General features: G+C 52.0%; 2 protein-coding genes across 2 annotated transcripts; both read left to right on the forward strand.

The window, feature by feature from the left end:
* The first annotated feature begins 1096 nt into the window (after positions 1-1096).
* Positions 1097-2315, forward strand: GPR173 (G protein-coupled receptor 173). Its single transcript, XM_056851839.1, has one exon. The coding sequence runs from the start codon at positions 1184-1186 to the stop codon at positions 2294-2296; it is 1113 nt and encodes a 370-aa protein (XP_056707817.1). The 5' UTR covers positions 1097-1183; the 3' UTR covers positions 2297-2315.
* Positions 2316-14777: 12462 nt separating this feature from the next.
* Positions 14778-20454, forward strand: LOC130478272 (testis-specific Y-encoded-like protein 4). Its single transcript, XM_056850425.1, has 8 exons — positions 14778-15077; positions 15111-15662; positions 17279-17356; positions 17897-18008; positions 18107-18252; positions 18338-18417; positions 18722-18870; positions 20342-20454. Exons 1-8 carry the CDS (start codon positions 14778-14780, stop codon positions 20452-20454), a joined length of 1530 nt encoding a protein of 509 aa, XP_056706403.1.
* Positions 20455-21452: the final 998 nt, after the last annotated feature.

The raw sequence follows: 21452 nt of genomic DNA on the forward strand, positions 1-21452 counted from the left end.
CTGAAATGTTGAAGAGTTGCTGTTAGAATGCTGCATGACCTCACTCCCGGACCTTTTGTGGTTGGCTCCGCCTCCCACGGCAACCATTTTATGGTTGGCTCCACCTCCTGGGCAACCGCCGTGGGTCAGCATTCCAAAGGGGCCTGCAGGCTCAAAAAGGCTGGGGACCCCCTGGGGTAGTCACTCAGGTTTCTGCTCTTAGGTTCACGCAGCAGAGATGGGAGCGTCCATTTATTAGCGAGAAGGGACAGGGATGGGAGCAGCTGGTTTCAGGACAAGGGTCCTGGGTCAATCTGCAATGCCAACTAACAGAACTAACTGAGCAGGGACTCCGCCCCATGAGACTAAACCAACACGCACAAATATCAGAGGGGGGAACAGACTATTCCATTGCAGTGTATACAATATATACACCGTAGACTGGGGACGGCAAGTAGACTTCCTGGCATCGACTGGAACTTGGGCTCAGTGGAAGAGCCTCTGGTTCACACAGCAGAGACGGGTGTGTGTGTGTGTTCAAAACAGCGTCTGTTTATTCGCGAGAAGGGACGGACAGGAGCAGGTGGTTTCAGGACAAGGGTGCTGGGGCAGTCTCCAATGCTAACTAACCAACAGAACTAACTGAGCAGGGACTCCGCCCCCATGAGACTAAGCCAACATGCACAAATTTCAGAGAGGGGAAACAGACCATTCCATTGCAATATACACACCAACGTTTCTCAATCTTTTACCCTTGCGGAACCCTTGAAATAATATTCATGTCTCAGGGAACCCCTTCATAAAAAATTATTATATATCATTATTAATATCTTTCTCTTTTATAAACTTAAAGTTCATAAGGAAAACATGATATATATTTTTCTGATAGCTGGTTTAAGCAAAAAAATAACTTACATTTTTCTCGAGTTTATCGACAGTACAAAATGATTTTGATACCTCTAATGATAGCCTTTTCATCACTATTTCTCGCAGAACCCCTATTGATTTCTCATGGAACCCCTGGGTTCTGGGGAACAAATGCTGATATACACTGTAGACTGATTCTTTCCTTTTTTCTCCCCCCTCCCTTCCCTCTAACCTCTTCCCCCAACAGATGACGTCCCCCTTTAGCACCGGGGTCCTGGGCCGTCACCGTGCACGCCGCCGCTGACCCAGCTCCCCCCTTTTCCTCCCCCACCTAAAGATGGCCAGTGCCAATGAGACTGAAGAGGCCCACGGCTCGGCGCCCCACGCAGCCTCCACCTACGCCAAGCTGCTGCTCCTGGGCCTGATCATCTGTGTGAGCTTGGCGGGGAACCTCTCCCTCTCGCTGCTGGTCTTGAAGGAGCGGGGCCTCCACAAGGCCCCCTACTACTTCCTCCTGGACCTGTGCCTGGCCGATGTGATCCGCTCGGCCGTCTGCTTCCCCTTCGTCCTGGTGTCCATCCGCCATGGCTCGGCCTGGACCTACAGCGTGCTGAGCTGCAAGATCGTGGCCTTCATGGCCGTCCTCTTCTGCTTCCACGCGGCCTTCCTCCTCTTCTGCATCAGCGTCACCCGCTACATGGCCGTGGCCCACCACCGCTTCTATGCCAAGCGCATGACCTTCTGGACGTGCGTGGCCGTCATCTGCATGGTGTGGACTTTGTCGGTGGCCATGGCGTTCCCCCCGGTCTTCGATGTCGGGACCTACAAGTTCATCCGGGAGGAGGACCAGTGCATCTTCGAGCACCGCTACTTCAAGGCCAACGACACCTTGGGCTTCATGCTCATGCTGGCGGTGCTGATCTTCGCCACCCACGTGGTATACATCAAGCTCCTCCTCTTTGAGTACCGCCATCGCAAGATGAAGCCCATCCAGATGGTCCCGGCCATTAGCCAGAACTGGACGTTCCACGGGCCTGGGGCCACGGGGCAAGCTGCGGCCAACTGGATTGCGGGCTTCGGCCGCGGCCCCATGCCCCCCACCCTGCTGGGCATCCGGCAGAACGCCCACGCGGCCAACCGGCGCCTGCTGGGCATGGAGGAGTTCAAGGCCGAGAAACGGCTGGGCAGGATGTTCTACGTCATCACGTTGCTCTTCCTGGTCCTGTGGTCGCCCTACATTGTGGCCTGCTACTGGAGGGTGTTCGTCAAAGCCTGCAGCATCCCCCACCGCTACCTCTCCACAGCCGTTTGGATGAGCTTCGCCCAGGCCGCTGTCAACCCCATAGTTTGCTTTCTACTCAACAAGGACCTCAAGAAGAGCTTGGTGGCGCACATCCCTTGCTGGAGGACAGAGCCGGAACTGCCCCGGGAGCCTTACTGCGTCATGTGAGGAGCGCAGGGGTCGGCTGGAAGGCAACCCAACCCCCCCCCCCGCCCTGTGCCAAACTGAATCTGGGTTCTGTTTCGAATCTTGCTTTCTCTCTTTCTTTTTTATACATCACACGAGATGCCAATCGACGGGTCGTTCTGCTCCCCTGCCCCTTACCCTCCGCAGCCTCTGCTGTGGTTCCCCAGAGTCGTGGGCGTTGGCAAACGGACGCTGATCTCTCAGACAACCCGGGGCAAAGATCCACAGTCCACCTGTCTGCCTTGAGATCAGAGCTGGATTCTGGTCTTGGCTCCCCTGGTGTAAATCCAGAACCGTACGGTGACAGTAATTGCTCCTCGCTAAGATCCCGGCCTTTTCTTAGACGGAGAACAAGATACCCTGTGCTTTATGGGGCCTTTCCCTGGTTTTCTAGCCTCCAAACTCTATCACATTGCTTAGATCAGACACTCCCAATGTCCGCAGACCTGCTATCCCACTATAGGGTTGCCATCCTCCAGGTGGGGCCTGGAGATCTCCCGAAAGTACAGTTAGGCCTTTCATACATCTCTGTTTCCCTCGCCATCACCCCTCCGACGACTTCAGGTCTTTGTTTTGATTTGGGGAGGGGCTGTGGCTCAGTGGTACAGCATTTGCTTAGCATCAGAAGGCCCCAGGTTCAATCCCTGGCATCTCCAGTTAAAGGGACCAGGCAAGTAGGTGATGTGAATAGACCCCTGCCTGAGACCTTGGAGAGCCGTTGCTGGTCAGAGTAGACAATACTGATTTTGATGGACAGAGAGTCTGATTCAGTGTAAGGCAGCTTCATTCGTTCGTGTGTTCACTATGCATGCCATTTCTCACCGCCAGAAGTCGCCTCGCCCTCCCCCTGCGTTTCCCCGCATTTCCCCCGCATTTTCAGGGACCTGTTTTATCTCAATTTTGAAAACATGGGCAAAACATGGGGAAACGAAGGGGGAGAGCGAGGCGACCTCTGACGGCCGGAAAGGGCATGCATAATGCAAACAAAGTCCCAAAGTCATTGGAGGGGTGACCACGAGGAAAACAGCCATGCATAAAAAGACCTTAATCTCCAGATGACAGAGATCAGTTCCTCTGGAGAAAACGGCAGCTTGGGGGGGGGGGACTCTTATGGCATTACACCCCTGCTGAGCTCCCTCTCCCCAAAATCTGCCCTTCCCAGGCTCCGCCCCCAAATCTCCAGGAAGTTTCCAACCTAGAGTTGGCAACCCTATCCCATACCTTCATAATATCTGTTATTTCTAATTGTCCGTTATTTCTGATTGTTAAGATACGCTTGGAAAGGCTGAGAGGGCCAGAGTCAGATTCTTAGCCTTGGTTCCCCTGGGGAGAAGAAACGCTAGTTTCAGTCCTGGCAGGGTTGATCCAGCTTTACACCTAGGGCCGCCAGCCTCTGGGGCCTGGAGATCTGCCAGGCTGCAGCTGATCTCCAGACAACAGAGATCAGTTCCCCCAGAGAAAACGGCAGCTTTGGAGGGTGGCCTGTGGGGCATTAGACCCCACTGAGGTCCCTCAGCCTCCCCAGGCTAAAATCCCCAAATCTCCAGCAGTTTCCCAACCTGGCGTTGGCAACCCTATTTACACCCAAAGGACGATGATGGAAAGAATGGACAGGGAGAAGCTTTTCTCCCTCTCTCATAATACCAGAACGCGAGGTCATCTGGTGAAGCTGGAGGGTGAGAGATTCGAAACAGATAAAAGGAAGTATTCTTCACACAACGCATAGCTAAATTGTGGAACTCCCTTCCCCAGGATGTGGTGATGGCTGCCAACTTGGAAGGCTTTAAGAGGGGAGTGGACATGTTCATGGAGGAAAGGGGTATTCATGGCTATTAGTTAAAATGGATACCGGTCATGCTGCATACCTATTCTCTCTAGTATCAGAGGAGCAGGCCTATTATATGAGGTGCTGTGGAACACAGGCAGGATGGTGCTGCTGCAGTCGTCTTGTTTGGGGGCTTTCTAGAGGCCCCTGGTTGGCCACTGTGGGAACAGACTGCTGGCCTTGATGGGCCTGGGTCTGATCCAGCAGGCCCTTTCTTATGACATGGAGCTCTGATGTTAAAATCTGCTTCAATAGAAGGTTGCTATCCTGCGGCGACCAGCCAGCCCCTGAACAAAATCAGTCCCTAAGAGCTTCAGAGGTTCCAGGGCTACAGAGTAGGGTTGCCAGCCTCCAGGTGGGGAAATATGTAAACCTACGCTGAAATAGTAGAAACTGGAGAGAGGCGGCAGCGCGTGGCTCAGTGAATGCAGAATGAAAATTAAGAAGAAAAGCAATGCTATTGCTAGTAAATTATATTCATTTATATAACCAAACCTGGAAGACAAAGGTTCATTTCACACAATATGCTTCGCAGGGCTTAAGAACCAATAATAATAATATTATTAGTCCTATTAGCCCTATTGGCTGCAATGAATGTTTAGCATATTTTTGCTCTCTTTTTTTCTTTTGGTTCTTAAGCCCTGCGAGGCATATTGTGTGAAATGAACACTTGTCTTCCAGGTTTGGTTATATAAATGAATATAATTTACTAGCAATAGCATTGCTTTTCTTCTTAATTTTCATTCTGCATTCACTGAGCCACGCGATGCCGCCTCTCTCCAGCCTCCAGGTGGGGCCTGGAGACCTCCTGGAATTACAGCGAATCTCCAGACTACAGAGATCCTTTCTTTCCTTTTTTTGCCGTAAAGTCACAGCTGACTTATGGCGACCGCGTAGGGTTTTCAAGGCAAGAACCATTGCCTGATTCTGCATCACACCCCAGGTATTCCTTCGAGGTCTCCCATCCAGATACTAGCCAGGGTCAGGGCTGAGAGTGTGTGACTGGCCCAAGGTCACCCAGCAAGTTTCCCTGGCAGAGTGGGGATTCGAACCCGGGTTTCCCAGGTCCTAGTCTGACACTTCAACCATGCTGGCTCTTTACAGAGATCCCTTCCCTCGGGAGAAAACAGCTGCTTTGCAGGGTGAACTCTATGGCATTATGCCCCACTGAGGTTCCTCCCCTCCCCAAACCCTGCCCTCCCCGGCTCCACCCCCAAATCTCCAGGAACGTCCCAACCCAGAGCTGGCAACCCTATTACAGAAGCAGGAAGGATGGAGAGAGGAAGGCAACAGGCACAGCTGTTTGAAGGAAATGTGCTCAAGCCAGCGGTGACCGGGCTCTTGTCAATCAGGAAGCTGTAACCAGGGAGCCCGGGAAACCCCTCCTCGGTTGCCATAGCAGCAGCCAATCCGAGGCCCCGCAGACCATGTCACCCTGGAACAATGCACGCAAGAAGATGCGGGGCGGGGTGTGGGGGAGGATAAACCCACCGAGAAATCCTAGAGCCCGTGTTCCCCGGAGAGGGGAGGCAGAAGGCAAGAGACATCCGTGTACAGTGCAGACAATGGAAAGCATCCAAAGGGGTGGGGGTAGGAAAGCTCATAAGGGAGCAGGAGTGGTGGCGGCGTATCCCCCGCTAAAACAGAAAGCAGAAATGCCATAGCAAGACTAAAGTACCTCCCCCCCATAGCCCCTTCTCTCTCTTATTCACACACATCCAAATCTCACAGCTTCATCCTTGGCATAGTTTCAGAGGATAACCGTGGTGGTCTGCAGTAGAACAACTTGATTTGAGTCCTGTAGCGCCTTTGAGAACAACGAGAATTTCAGGGTAGGAGCTTTCGAGAGTCGAAGCTCCCTTCGTCAGATACAAGCAGGAATGGAGATCCCTCAGCGCTTGTATCTGACGAAGGGAGCTTTGACTCTCGAAAGCTCCTACCCTGAAAACCTCAGTAAGGTGCAACTGGACCTTGGGTGCAGCTCTAAGGTGCGACTGGACAGTAATCTAGCTCTTCCACTGCAGAACAACAGAGCTGTCCTCCGAAACCCTCCCCAGGGTCTAGATTCGAGTCCTGGGGCACCTTAGCGACCAACAAGATTTTCGGGTTTTGAGCTTTTGAGTGTCGAAGTTTCGAGAGGCAAAGCTCTGTCAGATCCAATGAAGGCAGCGTTGACTCTCGAAAGCTTATACCCTGAAAATCTTGTTGACGTCTCTAAGGGGAGGGGCCGTGGGTCAGTGGTAGAGCATCTGCTTGGCTTGAAGAAGGTCCCAGGTTCAATCCCCAGCATCTCCAGTTAAAGGGACTAGGCATGTAGGTGATGGGAAAGACCTCTGCCTGAGACCCTGCAGAGCCGTTGCCAGTCTCAGTAGACAATACTGACTGATGGACCCAGAGTCTGATTCAGTATAAGGCAGCTTCATGTGTTCAAGGTGCTACTGGACTCGAATTTAGATATCCTTTGGCATACCACGTTACCCCACCGCTTGTTGGCACTCCCCCTTGGGAGACGCTTGCAGACCCATGATGGGGAAACTGATCCCTCCCAATGTTGCTGTGTTGCCTCTCTGGATTTACCCCAGCGGACAAATACGATTCGGTGGATCGCCCTCCGTGGTTGTCAGGGCTTTGACAGGGGAGAGAGCAGACGGTCCCAGGGGTTAAGTCACGGCTTGAGAGTCTGAAAGGCCCACTCTGAGCAGGGAGCTTTGCCTAGAAATGGGGCGGGGCGGTGATCGTACGAGTTGGTGCTTCTCCTGCCCCAGGGAGAGTAGAGAAAGTGGGGAAAAGGCTCTGGGCCGAGTTGAAAGAATTTCAGTAGGGGAGGGGGAAAGTGTGTGAGGGGGGGTCAGGACTCCTGGCTCTGTCTCCATCTCCTAAGGTAAGGGAGATCTGATGCAGCAGGGTTTATTCTTTGCTGGGATGCCTGTCCGCTCTGTTGCCGCACGGCCAGGACTTCGTGATCCAATCTGATCAATTTTCCAGCCGTGTCCTCCGATCGGTGCTCAGGAGGGAGGGAGGTGGGCATATATAGGGCACCCTCTCATCAGTTGACTGTTGCTGGAGTTGAGATGGGCGTAGGGTGAGGGAAAGAGCATGCCAGAGGGGGCTGGCAGGTAAGGCCTGGAAGGGGCGCCATGGGGAGAAGAGCTACGAGGGGACAGGCCAGGGGTCAGAAATGTGGGAGCAGAGCCTGGACAAGGAGGTGGAAGAATCTGAGGTGGGGTTGGGAGGGAAATGGGGAACCAGAAGAGTCCTGTGTGGGTCTGGCCCTGTTTCCCGTTGGAAGGACCCCGAAGTTAACTTTTGCCTGAGAAGACTGCCTGGCCTTCCAGCTCCACCACCAGAGAATGGCCTTAATCGCCGGCCAAAACGACGGCCACCCCGTGGAAATCCATATTTGAAAAATATGGGAGATGAACACAGATCGTTTCCAGATTTATTTTTTTTCTGGAAAGAGACACGAAAGAAATGAAGATTTCTTTTCTTTGTTTTTGTTTTTCTTTTGTAAAGGGAAGTGAATAAAGAAATTGTGACTTTAGCAAGGGGAGGGCGGGATGGGTGGGGGCACCAGGCAGACGGATGGAGACATGTCCCCTGCAAATGTACGCTTTTGAACTTGTTTCCGGTGGGGGCAGCTTGAGGTGGGTGGGGGGGGTGGGGTCGGATCAGGGGGTGGAGATGGAGATTTGGGGTAGGGATTCTGATGGATCCTGCCTCACCACCCCCCTTTTTGTGTCAAATTTGTTTCCATTTCCCCCCTTTTTGGGGGATTTTCCTGTTTCTTTTTCTTTTCTTTTTTATAAATATATAAAAAGATGGAATGAAATGCAAAATTCCTGGGTGTTTTTTTGAACCAAAATCGTCCCCCTCCTCACACGTATGAAAAAGCAAACAAAATTCTTTCTAAAAAATTCTTTGATTTGCTAGTAAAAAACTTGTAGTACAATCCCAAGCAGAGATACACCCTTGTATGTGCTTAGAAGGGTGTAACTCTGCTTAGAGGTGCATTGCAGATTTAGTGGGGGTAAAGGATACAGAGGCTAGGATTGACCCCTTTTCTCAAAATGTCTGACAACGCCAGTCAGTATCTCTGAGTATCTACACAGTGCCTTTTCCAAGATGGGACCATGCTTTTTCTTCTTTTCTTTTTTTACTTGCACGGCAAAACTCTTGAATGCCTATCCTCTATAATGGGAAAAATTAAAAAAAAAAGATTTATGTAAGGACAGAATACCTTTGATCATGCACAGAAGACGTCATGTTGTCTTTTCTTCTTTACAAATAAAAGAGCATCCCGTACAAAGTGCAGAAATAATGCAGTCACTGGCCACACAATATTTTCTGTTATTTTACATCATCCTGTTTGGCAACAACCTGAGGAAAGCAATCCGGGCTGGGCCTGTAAAATTATGGCAAGTCGACAGTCCTAACATGCAGTAAGTTGAACAAGATTCTGCAGTTTTAGACAAGAATCTGAAGAAAGTCTCACAAGCACTCAGGCTTGGCAGCTAGGATCTCAACATAGGTAACATGTTGGGAGGGGCCATGGCTCAGTGGTAGAGCATCTGCTTGGCATGCAGAAGGTCCCAGGTTTGATCCCCGGCATCTCCAGTTAAAGGGACTAGGCAAGTAAGGTGATGTGAAGACCTCTGCCTGAGACCCCAGAGAGCCGCTGCCAGTCTAAGTAGACAATACTGACTTTGATGGACCAAGGGTCTGATTCAGTATAAGACAGCTTCAGGTGTTCATATGGCATCTTTGTATAGCTATGTGTAGGCCAGTAAGGCAAGAGTACCTCTAAGCATGTGCACAGTACTGTACACCCAGTCTGTATGCACTGGTTTTAGAGGCAGGACTACTACTAAGAACGTCTCTGAGCCATGGCCCTTCTGCTTTAATTCACCAATATTACTCTGACCTATATTTTTTCATGTATCTATGTACAATATTTTAAACCCTACATAAAATTCAAAGCAACATATAGCAACTTGTTTTACATACAATTATATACATATTTTTAAAATTAAACTCATCTAAAAAGCAACAGGCCACAACAATAGAGCTTTTGTAAATTAAAGGGTCTTAAACATCCGGCAGAAATAATATACCTATGTTTAAGAAAGGCCACATTTTGAATTGAGCGAGGTAGGAGGAGAGAACCAGCCGCCCTGACTCCACTCACCAATGACACAGACAAAGGGCCCTTTAAATCCCTCCTCCCCAGTGTGAACGGCAAGAGGAATTGGCTGAAACCTTCCTTTCGGCATCTCGGCTGCGCCCGCCCTTTTCCAAGCGTCTTGAGTTGTGCACTGGAACAAGTAGCTGAAGTGCATTACCATCATTATTAATCGGCCTGTCTCACCCAAGGCAGATTACAAGTATGAGAAAAACTTTCAATCAGTCAACAGATTACAAGATTTGATAATGTTTGACTAACAGCAAGGATTCCTGTGTGTGTGTAAACTGCCGTGAGGTCGCAGCTGACTTATGGCAACCCAATGGTTTTCAAGGCAGGAGACTAACATAGGTGGTTTGCCTCTGCCTGCCTCTGCACAGCAACCCTGGACTTCCTTGTGCTATCCCATCCAAGTACTAACCAGGGCCAAACCTGTTTAGCTTCTGAGCTCTGATGAGATCAGGATAGCCTGGGCCATCCAGGTCAAGGCAAGAGATAAACAGGTGGTTTGCTATTGCTTGCCTCTGCGTAGCGACCCTGGACTTCCTTAGTGGTCTCCCATCCAAGTACTAACCTGGGTTGAGCCCACTTAGCTTCCGAAATCTGATTAAATCAGGGTTGCCTGGACCATCCAGGTTAAGGCAAGAGACGAACAGCGATGGTTTGCTATTGCTTGCCTCTGCATAGCGACTCTGGACTTCCTTGGTGGTCTCCCATTCAAGTACTAACCTGGGCTGACCCTGCTTAGCTTCTGAGATCCAACGAGATTGGTGTAGTCTGGGCCACTCAGGTCAAGGCAAAAGATAAACAGAGGTGGTTTGCTATTGCTTGCCTCTGTGTAGCGACCCTGGACTTCCTTGGGGGTCTCTTATCCAAGTACTAACCTGACTCCACTTAGCTTCTGAGATCTGCCAAGATCCGGGTAGCCCGAGCCATCCAGGTTAGGATGCAAGGATTCCTAGTAAGACAAAATAATGTAGCTGGGCTGGGATTGTAGAACAAGGGGGAAATACCAGAGCAACACACACAACTTCAGTGTAAGAAAGATTTTATTTCTACTAAATGTCACCTCCTGAGCTGAACCATTACACTGCTGCTTTGCTCCCCCCCCCAAAAAAAAATATCCTCCTGAACAAGGTTTCTGGTGGGCCACTGTGTGTGTCTGCAGCAAAAGGGTAAGATTCGGGTCCAGTAGTACCTTAGAGACCAAGAAGATTTCCAGGATATAAGCTTTTGTGAGGCAAAGCTCCCTTTGTGGTATCTGACTGAGGGAATGTTGACTCTTGAAAGGGTATACACTGGAAATCTGGTTGGTCTTTAAGTTGCTACTGGACTCAAGCCTTGCTTGTCTCCTGTACAAAGTGGCTGAGGAATATATATCCAGAGATGCTTGTGGTGACTTACATTTAACAATTCAGATAATGGCACTTTATAAGTATGTTCCCTGGAGGACTCTTTGTTCAACTAATACCAATCTTTTGGTGGTCCCCAGCCCGAGGAATGTCTGGCTAGCCCTGGCCCCCGCCTGGTGAAATAGCCTCTCAAGTGAGACCAGGGCCCTGCAGGACCTTAAAGGGTTCCACGGGGCCTATAAAACATCTATTCCTCCAGGCTTATGGGAGAGAAGCTAAGGGTTCCTGTATATGATTGCTGGCCTCCCTGACCCTCACTGCTGTTGTATTTTAGTCCATCTGCTCACCTGGTTGTAACTTTTTACACTTAGAGGTGCCTAAGTAGTTTTAGGATATTTTACATAATTTTATAAAGTAAAGGTAAAGGTCCCCTGTGCAAGCACCAGGTCATTCCTGATCCATGGGGTGACGTCACATCCCGACGTTTACTATGCAGACATATTTGCGGGGTGGTTTGCCAGTGCCTTCCCCAGTCGTCTACCCTTTACCCCCAGCAAGCTGGGTACTCATTTTACCGACCTCGGTAAAGAGGGAGGTACTAGCTGGAGATCTGCTATTACAACTGATCTCCAGCCAATAGAGATCAGTTCACCTGGAGAACATGGCGGCTTTGGCAACTGGACTCTCTCTGTGGCACTGAAGTCCCTCCCCGAACCCCGCCCTCCTCAGGCTCTGCACCCAAAAAAAAAACACAACCCTGCAGTTGGTGAAGAGGGACTTGGCAACTTTAGCAGTGTGCCCCACTGAGGCCCCTCACCTCCTCACACCTTGCCCTCCCTAGGACTCCACCCGCAAATCTCCAGCTATTTCACAACCTGGAGTTGGCAACCCTATATAAAGATTAAATGGACATAAGTCTGACATCAGAAACTACAATATTCAAAAACCAGTGGGAGAACATTTCAACCTTCCAGGACATTAAGAGTAGCAGTTCTCTTACAAAGGAATTTCAAAGGGAGATTGGAAAGAGAAACTGCTGAATTACAGTTGATCTTCAAACTAAAGTCAATGCATTTACCTGGGCTGAATAAAGACCTTGCATTCATGGCCCATTACCAATGCTGATTTCTCCACACCCATCTCTTCCCTGGACATCACAGATTCTTCTGCATACCACACCTAACCCCATCACGCCTGCTATTCACATTTACATACTGTTAACATTTACATACTAATGCTTGTCTGAATTCACTCTCCTCTACTTAAAGACGGATGGATTCACATTCTAGCTGTATCTGAAGAAGTAAGCTGTGGCTCAAGAAAGCTCATACCCTGCCAGAAAATATTTTTGTTAGTCTTTAAGGTGCTACTGGACTCTTGCCCTTTTCTACTATATAAAACTGGGAAGAGAGGCATGTATAACTGCTCACCGCTCCTTGGAGAAGGGCAAGATAAAAAAAAAAAAAGTTGACAAACTGCAGGTGGAAGACTGTGGTCCCCCTTCCCCCCCCAATGCTCATCACAAGAAGAACTCCCTGCAGGCAGAGAGCTTGGACAGGGAGAAATCCCTTGCTTGTTCTTTGTTTCCTTTTTTCTAGCGAAGATTTCACAAAATGTGATCCTCTGCCAGCAGCCCATTCTCCTGCACTTGAGCGCCCTCCTTCTCTTTAAGGTTGCCAGGTCCCTCTTCGCCACCGGCGGGAGGTTTTTGGGCGGGGCCTGAGGTGGGCGGGGTTTGGGGAGGGGAGGGACTTCAATGCCATAGAGTCCGATTAGCAAAGCGGCCATTTTCAGGGCAACTGATCTCTATCGGCTGGAGATCAGTTGTCATTTTTAACAGAAAACAGAACCTTTATTGGCATTTACAGTAGCAAAACAAACAGGTAAAGCAGCTAGATATGGATCTAAAAAAGAATGAATACACAGTTCATCAGTAAATTTTATAATAAACAATTAAATGAGGGTTCCCCTCCTTCTTTCTCCCTCCTTTAGGACCTTGGCCAAAAACTCGGCTACTTCGAAGCTTTTGTCATCCAATAAATGGCATATGTTTCCAGTAGTCATTGCAGTAGTAAATTGAGGAAGAGAGCTAATTAAGCTGCATCGAAGCTGTGTGAAAAGTGGACGGTACAAGAGAATATGTTGTATTGTGTCAGGTTCTTTGCATTGACACCTACAACATCTTGCTTCGCGTGCTATTCCCTTGTATCTACCACTAACAACAGCTGAAGGGAATATATTAAATCTGGCCAACAAAAATGCTCTACGGTGAGAGGGTCAGTTGTAATTGCAGGAAATCAGTTACCATGAGGAGGTTGCCAACCCTTAAGGCTGGGAAATACCTGGAGATTTTGGGGGTGGAGCCTGGGGGACGGTGGGGTTTGAGGAGGGGAGGGACCTCTGAGGGGTATAATGCCATAGTCCACCTTCCAAAGCAGCCATTTTCTCGTCGCCTGTAGATCGGTGGTAATCCCAGAGATCTCCAGCCACCACCTGGAAGATGGTAACCCTACTTCTTTTACCTGGGTAAATCAGGGGTTACAGGGCTGGAGTTGGCATTGCCATGCCTTTTGTGAAAGCAAATTGCACGTGTTAATGATGCAATTTCCAGTTGGGAAATTCTGGGGGCTTTGGGGGTGGAGCCTGGGGGGTAGGGTTGCCAACCTCCAGGTGGTGCTTAGAGACCCCCTGGAATTAGAACTGATCTCCAGGCAACAAAGTTCAGTTCTCCTGGAGAAAATGGACGCTTTGGAAAGTATCGTGGCGTTACACCCTGCTGTGATCTCTCCCCCTCCTCGAACCCCCTGCCCTTCTCAGGCTTCACCCCCAAACTCTGCAGGTATTCCCTAACTCAGAGTGGACAACTGTATTGGGGAGAATGGAGCTTGAAGAGGAGAGGGACCTCCTTCAAAACAGCCAGGGAAAAGATCTCTTGTCATATGGAGATCAGTAGGAAAGAGCAAGAGGCCAGTAGCACTTTAAAGATTAACAAAATTTCTGGCAGGGTAGGAGCTTTCGAAATCTTTCAGGTGCTCCTACTGATCTCTTTCGAAAGCCCTGCCAGAAATTTTGTTGTTCTTTTAAGGTGCTGCAGGATTCTTTTCTACTGCTTCGGACAAACATGACTACCCATGTGATCTATATGAAGATCAGTTGTCATTCCAAGAGATCTAGGGTTGCCAGGTCCCTCTTTGCCACTGGTGGGAGGTTTTTGGGGCGGAGCCTGAGAAGGGCGGGGTTTGGGGAGGGGCTTCAAGGCCATAGAGTCCAATTGCCAAAGTGGACATTTTCTCCAGGGGAACTGATCTCTATCTGCTGGAGATCACTTGTAATAGCAGATCTTCAGCTAGTACCAGGAGGTTGGCAAACCTAAGATCTCCTGGTCCCACCTGGAGGCTGGCAACTATATGACTGTGGGGGGAAATAACCGTATGCCAGTTCCTTTTGTGTCCCTCGGATGTATGCATGGTGTTGCTATCAGCATTTCGCCTGGGAGCGGGGCTAGATGTGTCTGTATTTTATTTATTTGCATAACACACTATTTTGCGCAGCGCCACACAAATCCCTCCTTCCTCCCAGGAGCAACGCGCGCTATAGCGCCACTCGCCTCCCACGACGCATGCGCCAAAGGAGAGCAGGGAAAAGGGGAGAAAAAAAACCGCGCCCAACGTTGCCATCGCGCATGCGCCTCTTAGTCTCCCCGAGCGTTCCGTCTTTTCCTCCTTCTTGGATGACGCGGCGGAAACCGGATCGGCCCGATTGGCCAATGAAAACCTAGGAGGGCCAATGAAAAGCTAGCGGCCTCTGCCTCCCCCACGTGGTGTCTCCGCGCGCCGCTCTCCGCGACGGCCCAGCCAATCGGCGGCCGCGACGCGACCGAGCCTTTCCGCCACTGGTCGCCGCCGCCTCGCCGGGCGGCCAATGGGAAGAGACTGCGCAGGGCCGTCTCGCGCTTTGGCGGTTGGAGGAGTCCCGCTCGCCTCTCGCGCCCTTCCCCCCCCCCAACCGTTGGTTTGATACCGTCGCCCGGCCGCGCGCTTTATATTCCCGCCTCTTTCCTCCCGCGAGACTTCTCTTCCGGGGGGTCGGTCGGCGCGGCCCGGAGCCATGAGCGGGGCCGGCGGGGCCTGGGACCCGCCTTCCCCGGCCTCCAAGCACCGGCGCCTCGACTCGGCCTGCCAGTCGCAGAAGGAGACCGAGGCGGCCCAGGCGCTGGCCGACATGACGGCTTGGGGCGGCGGGCGCCGCGAAACCGCCGCCGCCGAGCGGCAGGGGGCGCACCAGACCGCCGCCGCGGGGAGCCTGGAAACCGCCGGCCGGCAGGGGGCGCGCGAAGCCGCCGCGGCAGCAACCGCCGGGGGAAGCCTGGAAACCGCCGCCCAGCAGGGGGCGGGCGAAACCGCCACCGCCAGGGGAAGCCTGGAAACCGCCGCGGAAGAGCCGCGGAGCCCTGCAGGGAAGGACCCGGTTGCCCGCGATGGCCGCGCCCGGCGGGACTCGGACGCCGACGGCGAAGAAGAGCGGACCGGGGATGGAGAAAGCCCGGGAACCGTGAAAGGAGAGCTAGAAACCGCCGCCCGCCGCGCCAAGGGGAGCCTTGAAACCACCAAATCGGCGGCGGAGGAGGAAGAGGATGGGGGGGCGGGGGATGGGCGGGAGGGCAGGAGGAAGAGGAAGGAGGCCAAGGAGAGGCGGAGGGTGGCCGAGCTCGCTGCAGCCGCGGAGGACGAGTGCTCCATCATCTCGGTGGGCGAGGAGGATGAAGAAGAGGAGGATGAGGACGGGGGCAGCGGGCGGCCAACCACGCCGCCCCCCAAGACGGAGCAGTACCTGGAGGCGCTGGAGTCCGTGCAGCTGGAGCTGGAGACCGTCAACCAGCAGGCCAGCCGGGCCTTCACCCACCTCAAGGCCAAGTTCGGCCACATGCGGAGGCCCCACCTGGAGCGCCGCAACCGCATCATCCAGAACATCCCCGGCTTCTGGGTCACCGCCGTATCCTCCTGCTGCTGTGGAAGGGGACAGGAAGGGTTTAAAATGAGGGACTGGGGAAGGCATGCCCGGGTTGCAGTTTAGGGAAGGGCCGTAGCTCAGTGGTAGAGCATCTGCTTGGCATGCATCGAATCCTAGAGTTGGAAGGGACCACCAGGGTCATCTAGTCCAACCCCCTGCACAATGCAGGATATTCACAACTACCTCCCCCCCACACACCCCCAGTGACCCCTACTCCATGCCCAGAAGATGGCCAAGGTGCCCTCCCTCTCATCATCTGCCAGCGGTCATCGAATCAGCATTGCTGACAGATGGCCATCTAGCTTCTGCTTAAAAACCTCCAGGGAAGGAGAGCTCACCACCTCCCAAGGAAGCCTGTTTCACTGAGGAACCGCTCTGTTAGAGGTCCCAGCTTCAGTCCCCGGCATCTCCAGTTAAAGGAACTAGGCAAGTAGGTGATGAGAAAGACCTCTGCCTGAGACCTGGAGAGCCGCTGCCGGTCAGAGTAGACAATACTGACCTTGACGGACCAAGGGTCTGACCAGCCTGCAGGTGCGCCTGGGAGACCCTCCAGGCGAAAGAGATTGGCTCCCCTGAAGGATAACAGCAACTTTGGAGGGAGGGCTCTATGGTGTTATACCAGCTTCCCCCTCCTTTGAGGCTACACCTCCAAAATCTCCTGGAATTTCCCAGCCTGGACCTGGCAATCCTAACAACCCATGGGAACATTTGCTTTAGTGGCAGAGCATCTGCTTGGCATGCAGAAGGTCCCAGGTTCAGTCCCTGGCCTCTCCAGTTAAAGGGACTAGGCAAGGAGGTGATGAGAAAGACCTCTGCCCGAGATCCTGGAGAGCCGCTACCAGTCTGAGTAGACAATATTGACTTTGATGGACCAACGGTCTGAGTCAGTATAAGGCAGCTTCATGTGTTCATGGTGAAAACAGGAACCAAGCAGCACCCTAAAGACCAAGAAAATGCTTCTGGCTATAAGCTTTGGTGAACACTTCATCAGATAGAAAAGAGCAAGAGCCCAGTAGCACCTTAAAGACTAACAAAATTTCTGGTAAGGGATGAGCTTTTTTGAATCACAGCTCACTTCTTCAGAAAGCTCATCCCCTACCAGAAATTTTGTTAGTATATTGGTCCATCTAGTCCAGTCCTGACTGCGTCACTTCCGGATCCTGGGTAGAGGGAAGGTCTTCCAAAGCCTTGAAAGGAGTGAGTTTCCTTGGTGCTGCAAGATCCCTGGGAATGGAAGACCCAGAGCTGTATTAGAGCCAGCGTGTTGTAGTGGTTAAGAGCAGTAGTTTGGACATGAAGCCAGCTGGGTGACCTTGGGCTAGTCACAGCTCTCTTAGAACTCTCTCAACCCCACCTACTTCATAGTGTGTCTGTTGCGGGAAAGGGAAGGTGATTGTAAGCCGGTTTGATTCTCCCTTGGTAGAGAAAGTCGGCATATAAAAATTATTCCTGGCGCTGGGCATCATGTCGGTGGAAGGCAGGAGGAGAAGAAGGCACCTGGCATCTTCACGTTTTCCTGTTTGACCATATTTGTACCCCATCAAAAAACCAGGGGGCCGCACATTTGTCTGTTTTTTCCCTTTACTCTGACTTCCCAGTTTCTCAATCACCCTCAGCTGTCAGCCATGATCAATGACCGGGATGAGGATACGTTGAGCTACATGACCAACCTGCAGGTGACTTGGGGGGGCTGACTCGAGAATTGAGGTTCACATGGCAGGGGCCATGGCTCAGTGGTAGAGCATCTGTTTGGTTTGCAGCAGATCCCAGGTTCAATCCCTGGCATCTGCAGTTAAAGGGACAAGGCAAGTAGGTGATGTAAAAGACCACCGCCTCGAGAGCCGCTGCTGGTCTGAGTAGACAATACTGACTTTGTGGACCAACGGTCTGATTCAGTAGAAGGCAGCTTCATCAGCATTGGGGGGGTTGGATCAGCAGTAGAGCCTCTGCTTGGCATAAAGAAGGTCCCAGGTTCAGCCTCTGGCCTCTCCAACTGAAAGGACTAGGCAAGTAGGTGATGTGAAAGACCTCTGCCTGAGACCCTGGAGAGCCGCTGCCTGTCTGAGTAGACAATACTGACTGATGGACCAAGAGTCTGAGTCAGTATAAAGCGGCTTCATGTGTTCATGGACATTTCGGAGCTTTCCTTTTGAGGGACTGCACAGCGGGTTTTGTGAGGGGCAGCATTTGTCATCCTCAGGTCTGTCTCTTACCAGGTTGAGGAGTTCACCCACCGAAAGTCCGGCTGCAAGATCAAATTCTACTTCAACAGCAACCCTTATTTCCAGAATGAGGTCATCGTGAAGGAGTTCCAGTGCGGCTCTTCTGGTACGGAGCAGGGGCCGTGTTTCCGGGGGAGAGCAACCCTAGGCTGCGTGTCGTGTGCCCGTTCTCATCTCTCCCGGGGGTCTCTCTGCCCTTTGCAGGCAGGCTGGTGTCCCACTCGACGCCCATCCGCTGGTGGCGTGGCCTGGACCCCCTGGCTCACGGCCGGAAGAACTTTGAGATGAACCGCAGCTTCTTCAGCTGGTTTTGCGACCACAGCTTCCCGGCCGGAGACCACATTGCCGAGGTGGGAGGGGTTGCCCTTCGTACCCTTTCCGGGATTGTTTCCGGCGTCCAGATTTCCCCAACCCTCTTTTCCTGCCTTCCTGCAGATCATTAAAGAGGATCTCTGGCCCAACCCACTGCAGTACTACCTAATGGGAGAGGGGGGTGAAAACGGTGAAGAAGACAGGTGAGATGCCCGAAGGACTCCGGCCTCTTGTTTCTTTTATCAAAGCCATCAGTAGGTGGCTCGCTGTTGCCCAGGGAGAGATTGAGGAGGCAAGGGAGAATCTGGCGCAGGGGTGGGGCTGAGGGGCATGTTGGCGCAAGCACAGGTGGTGTTTGGAGCAAGAAATCTGTCCTTGCGTGTGTTTGGGTGGGGACATGAATTCTGTCAAGGCATCGGATCCCAAGGGGGCATGACTCACCAAGAAAAGGCTTTAGGGAGGCCAGCAGAACATGATGCGGTGACACCCTCCGTCCTTCCCTTGTAGCGAGACAGAGAACGGGGATGATTTTGTGGTCATCGTGGATGACGACGGGGAAGATGAGGAGGGAGAGGAAGAAGAGGAGGACGACGACGAGGGGACAGCGACGGCAGCAGATGTGCATGAGATCATGGATGAGGAGGAGGCCGAACATGGTAAGATGTGCCAAAGCGAGCTACCCACCCCACAGAAGATCTGCTGTGGCTGCCTTAATGCGTTTTAATGTTGCGGTGGTTTGTTTTCATTTTTGTGGAGGGATTGTTGGGGAGGGACTGTGGCAGAGCATCTGCCTGGTATGGCGAAGATCCCAGGCTCAGTCCCCGCCGTCTCCAGTTAAAAAAGACCAGGCAGCAGGTGATGTGAAAGACCTCTGGCTGAGACCCTGGAGGGCAGCTACCAGTCTGAGTAGACAATAATGTCCTTGATGGAGAGCCAGTGTGGTGTAGTGGTTTAGAGCGGTGATTTGGAGCGGTGGAGTTTGGAGAACTGGGTTTGATTCCTCACTTCTCCACATATGCGGTGGAGGCTAGTCTGGTGAACTGTTTCCCCACTCCTCCACATGAAGCCAGCTGGGTGTCCTTGGGCTAGCCACATTCTCTCAGCCCCATCTACCTCACAGGGTGTCTGTTGTGGGGAGGGGAAGTGAAGGTGATTGTAAGCCAATTTTATTCTTCCTTAAGTGGTAGAGAAAGTCGGCATATAAAAACCAACTCTTCTTCAGTTTAAGGCATTTGGGGGAGGGGCTGTGGCTCAGTGGCAGAGCATCTGCTTGGCATGCAGAAGGTGCCAGGTTCAATCCCCGGCATCTCCAGTTTAAAGGACCAGGCAGGAGGGGACGTAACCAACCTTTTTCTGCCTGAGACCCTGGAGAGCAGCTGCCAGTCTGAGTGGACAATAAGGACTTTGATAGACAGACGATCTGATTCGGTATAAGGCAGCTTTATCATGTATTCATGTGGCTAGTTTTATTGAATCAGCATCTGATACAGTGAAATCTGCCTAGGAAGTACATGGTACCAATAGGCAGGACGTAAATGTTTGGAACATTTAAAATAACGAACAGCTGCTCGTTCCTCTAAAAGAGGAACTCTAGTAGGGAAATAGGCCCTGGGACTGGTTAGTCTGGACAGAAGGGAGTTGCAGATCCTAAGGGGGAAACACCTGGCTCAGGCAGCTGAGGTTTGTAACTTGGGCCAGGATTGAGGGCGAGTGGAACAGCAGACGGGGTTGGCTGGGAGGGAGAGGATCAGTTTTGTTTATGTGGTCAGGATGTGAGAAGTTGAAATTAAATCAAAAGTGTTTCCATCTAAACATTAAGAAGAACTTTCTAACAGAGCGGTTCCTCAGTGGAACAGGCTTCCTCGGGAGGTGGTGAGCGCTACTTCCCTGGAGGTTTTTAAGCAGAGGCTAGATGGCCATCTGTCATCAATGCTGATTCTATGACCTTAGGCAGATGATGAGAGGGAGGGCACCTTGGCCATCTTCTGGGCATGGAGTAGGGGTCACTGGGTGTGTGTAGGGGGCGAGGTAGTTGTGAATTTCCTGCATTGTGCAGGGGGTTGGACTAGATGACCCTGGTGGTCCCTTCCAACTCCATGGTTCTATGATCCTGCTTTGCCCACACAGGTGACGCCGTGGAAGAGATCCTGAGCAGCCAAGAGGAGAGTGCGGCTGGTCCTGTGTCCTCCGCCCGCGAAGAGCCAGACGGGAAGGATTCGGAGGCTGAAAAAGACGGCTAGCTAGGCCCGAGCTGACTGTGCCTCCGGTTGGACTTTCCCGCGGTGACTTCCGTGGCACTTTGACCCTGACCAATTGCACTTGGCCGTGGCAGGAGAAGGGAGGCAGTTCCAAGGCACCTTCCCGCTCGGGAACAGTCGCGTTGATGATTTTGTACCTTTATTTATTGCAGCGACTGGTTTTTCTGCCCTGAGGGGGGAGGGGAGGAGAGGTCACCATGCACCAGCAGCTCCTTCCCTTCCTTCCTTGTCCGATGCTTAGCATCTCTTCTCACTTGCCTGCGTGGGGGCTATTTGCATCCGTGCCCCCCCCCCCATGGCTGCTCAGGGTATTGCCTGCCCAGTGGCCTTTTCAAAAAAGCTCAGGGTTCCCCTTGTTCAGTTCAGGCGTTGTTAAGCTGTCGACTTCCGCACCTTTGCCGCGCTTTTGCCGGCGAGGTTCCCGCTTGCCAAGTGGACCCTCCTGCTTCAGAGTGCTGTCGCCGACGAGCGCCTCTCGCTGTCACAGCGTCGTCCTGGCCCTGTTCTTTCCCCGTCACACGATTCTGGCCTGCCGCTGGGGGACTCCCTCGTTGCCAGTGTTGGGTTGAAAACAATCCCCCTCGTCGCCAGTGTTGGGTCGAAAACAATCCCCCGCTGATTCTGATGGCGATCCCAGCTGGCTCAGTTGAAGCAATAAGAGTTCCCTGGTGGCACGGTGTTCTGGTATGGGTTGCAGTGAACAAGGGAATGAGTTATGGCTACGTGGAAGCTCTGGTCTCGGTCTCAGCGCTTTCCCCTATGCTGTAATGAATTGCGGTCTTGTGGGGGAAGAGAATAACTTCTGCAACAGCATGGCACTAGCAACGTATGCGGCTCTCGCTCTGCCGGCTTCTAATACACGAATGCATACATTTTCCGAGCAACGTTTCCGAAGTGTCAGCTCATTCCCCAGCCACCCGTCCCCGGTCTCCTGCACCCCGTAGAGGCTGTTCTATGCAATGCTACTGATATTTGTAGAA

The sequence above is a fragment of the Euleptes europaea genome, chromosome 1 (assembly GCF_029931775.1).
Source record: "Euleptes europaea isolate rEulEur1 chromosome 1, rEulEur1.hap1, whole genome shotgun sequence".
NCBI lineage: Eukaryota > Metazoa > Chordata > Lepidosauria > Squamata > Sphaerodactylidae > Euleptes > Euleptes europaea.

Bases quoted from the DNA above. Each gene is read 5' to 3' on its own strand.
- GPR173 (XM_056851839.1), top strand. From the start codon at position 1,184: ATGGCCAGTGCCAATGAGACTGAAGAGGCCCACGGCTCGGCGCCCCAC.
- LOC130478272 (XM_056850425.1), top strand. From the start codon at position 14,778: ATGAGCGGGGCCGGCGGGGCCTGGGACCCGCCTTCCCCGGCCTCCAAG. The intron at 18,418-18,721 runs GTGAGATGCCCG...CTTCCCTTGTAG, and splicing joins GAAAACGGTGAAGAAGACAG to CGAGACAGAGAACGGGGATG. The intron at 18,871-20,341 runs GTAAGATGTGCC...TTGCCCACACAG, and splicing joins TGAGGAGGAGGCCGAACATG to GTGACGCCGTGGAAGAGATC.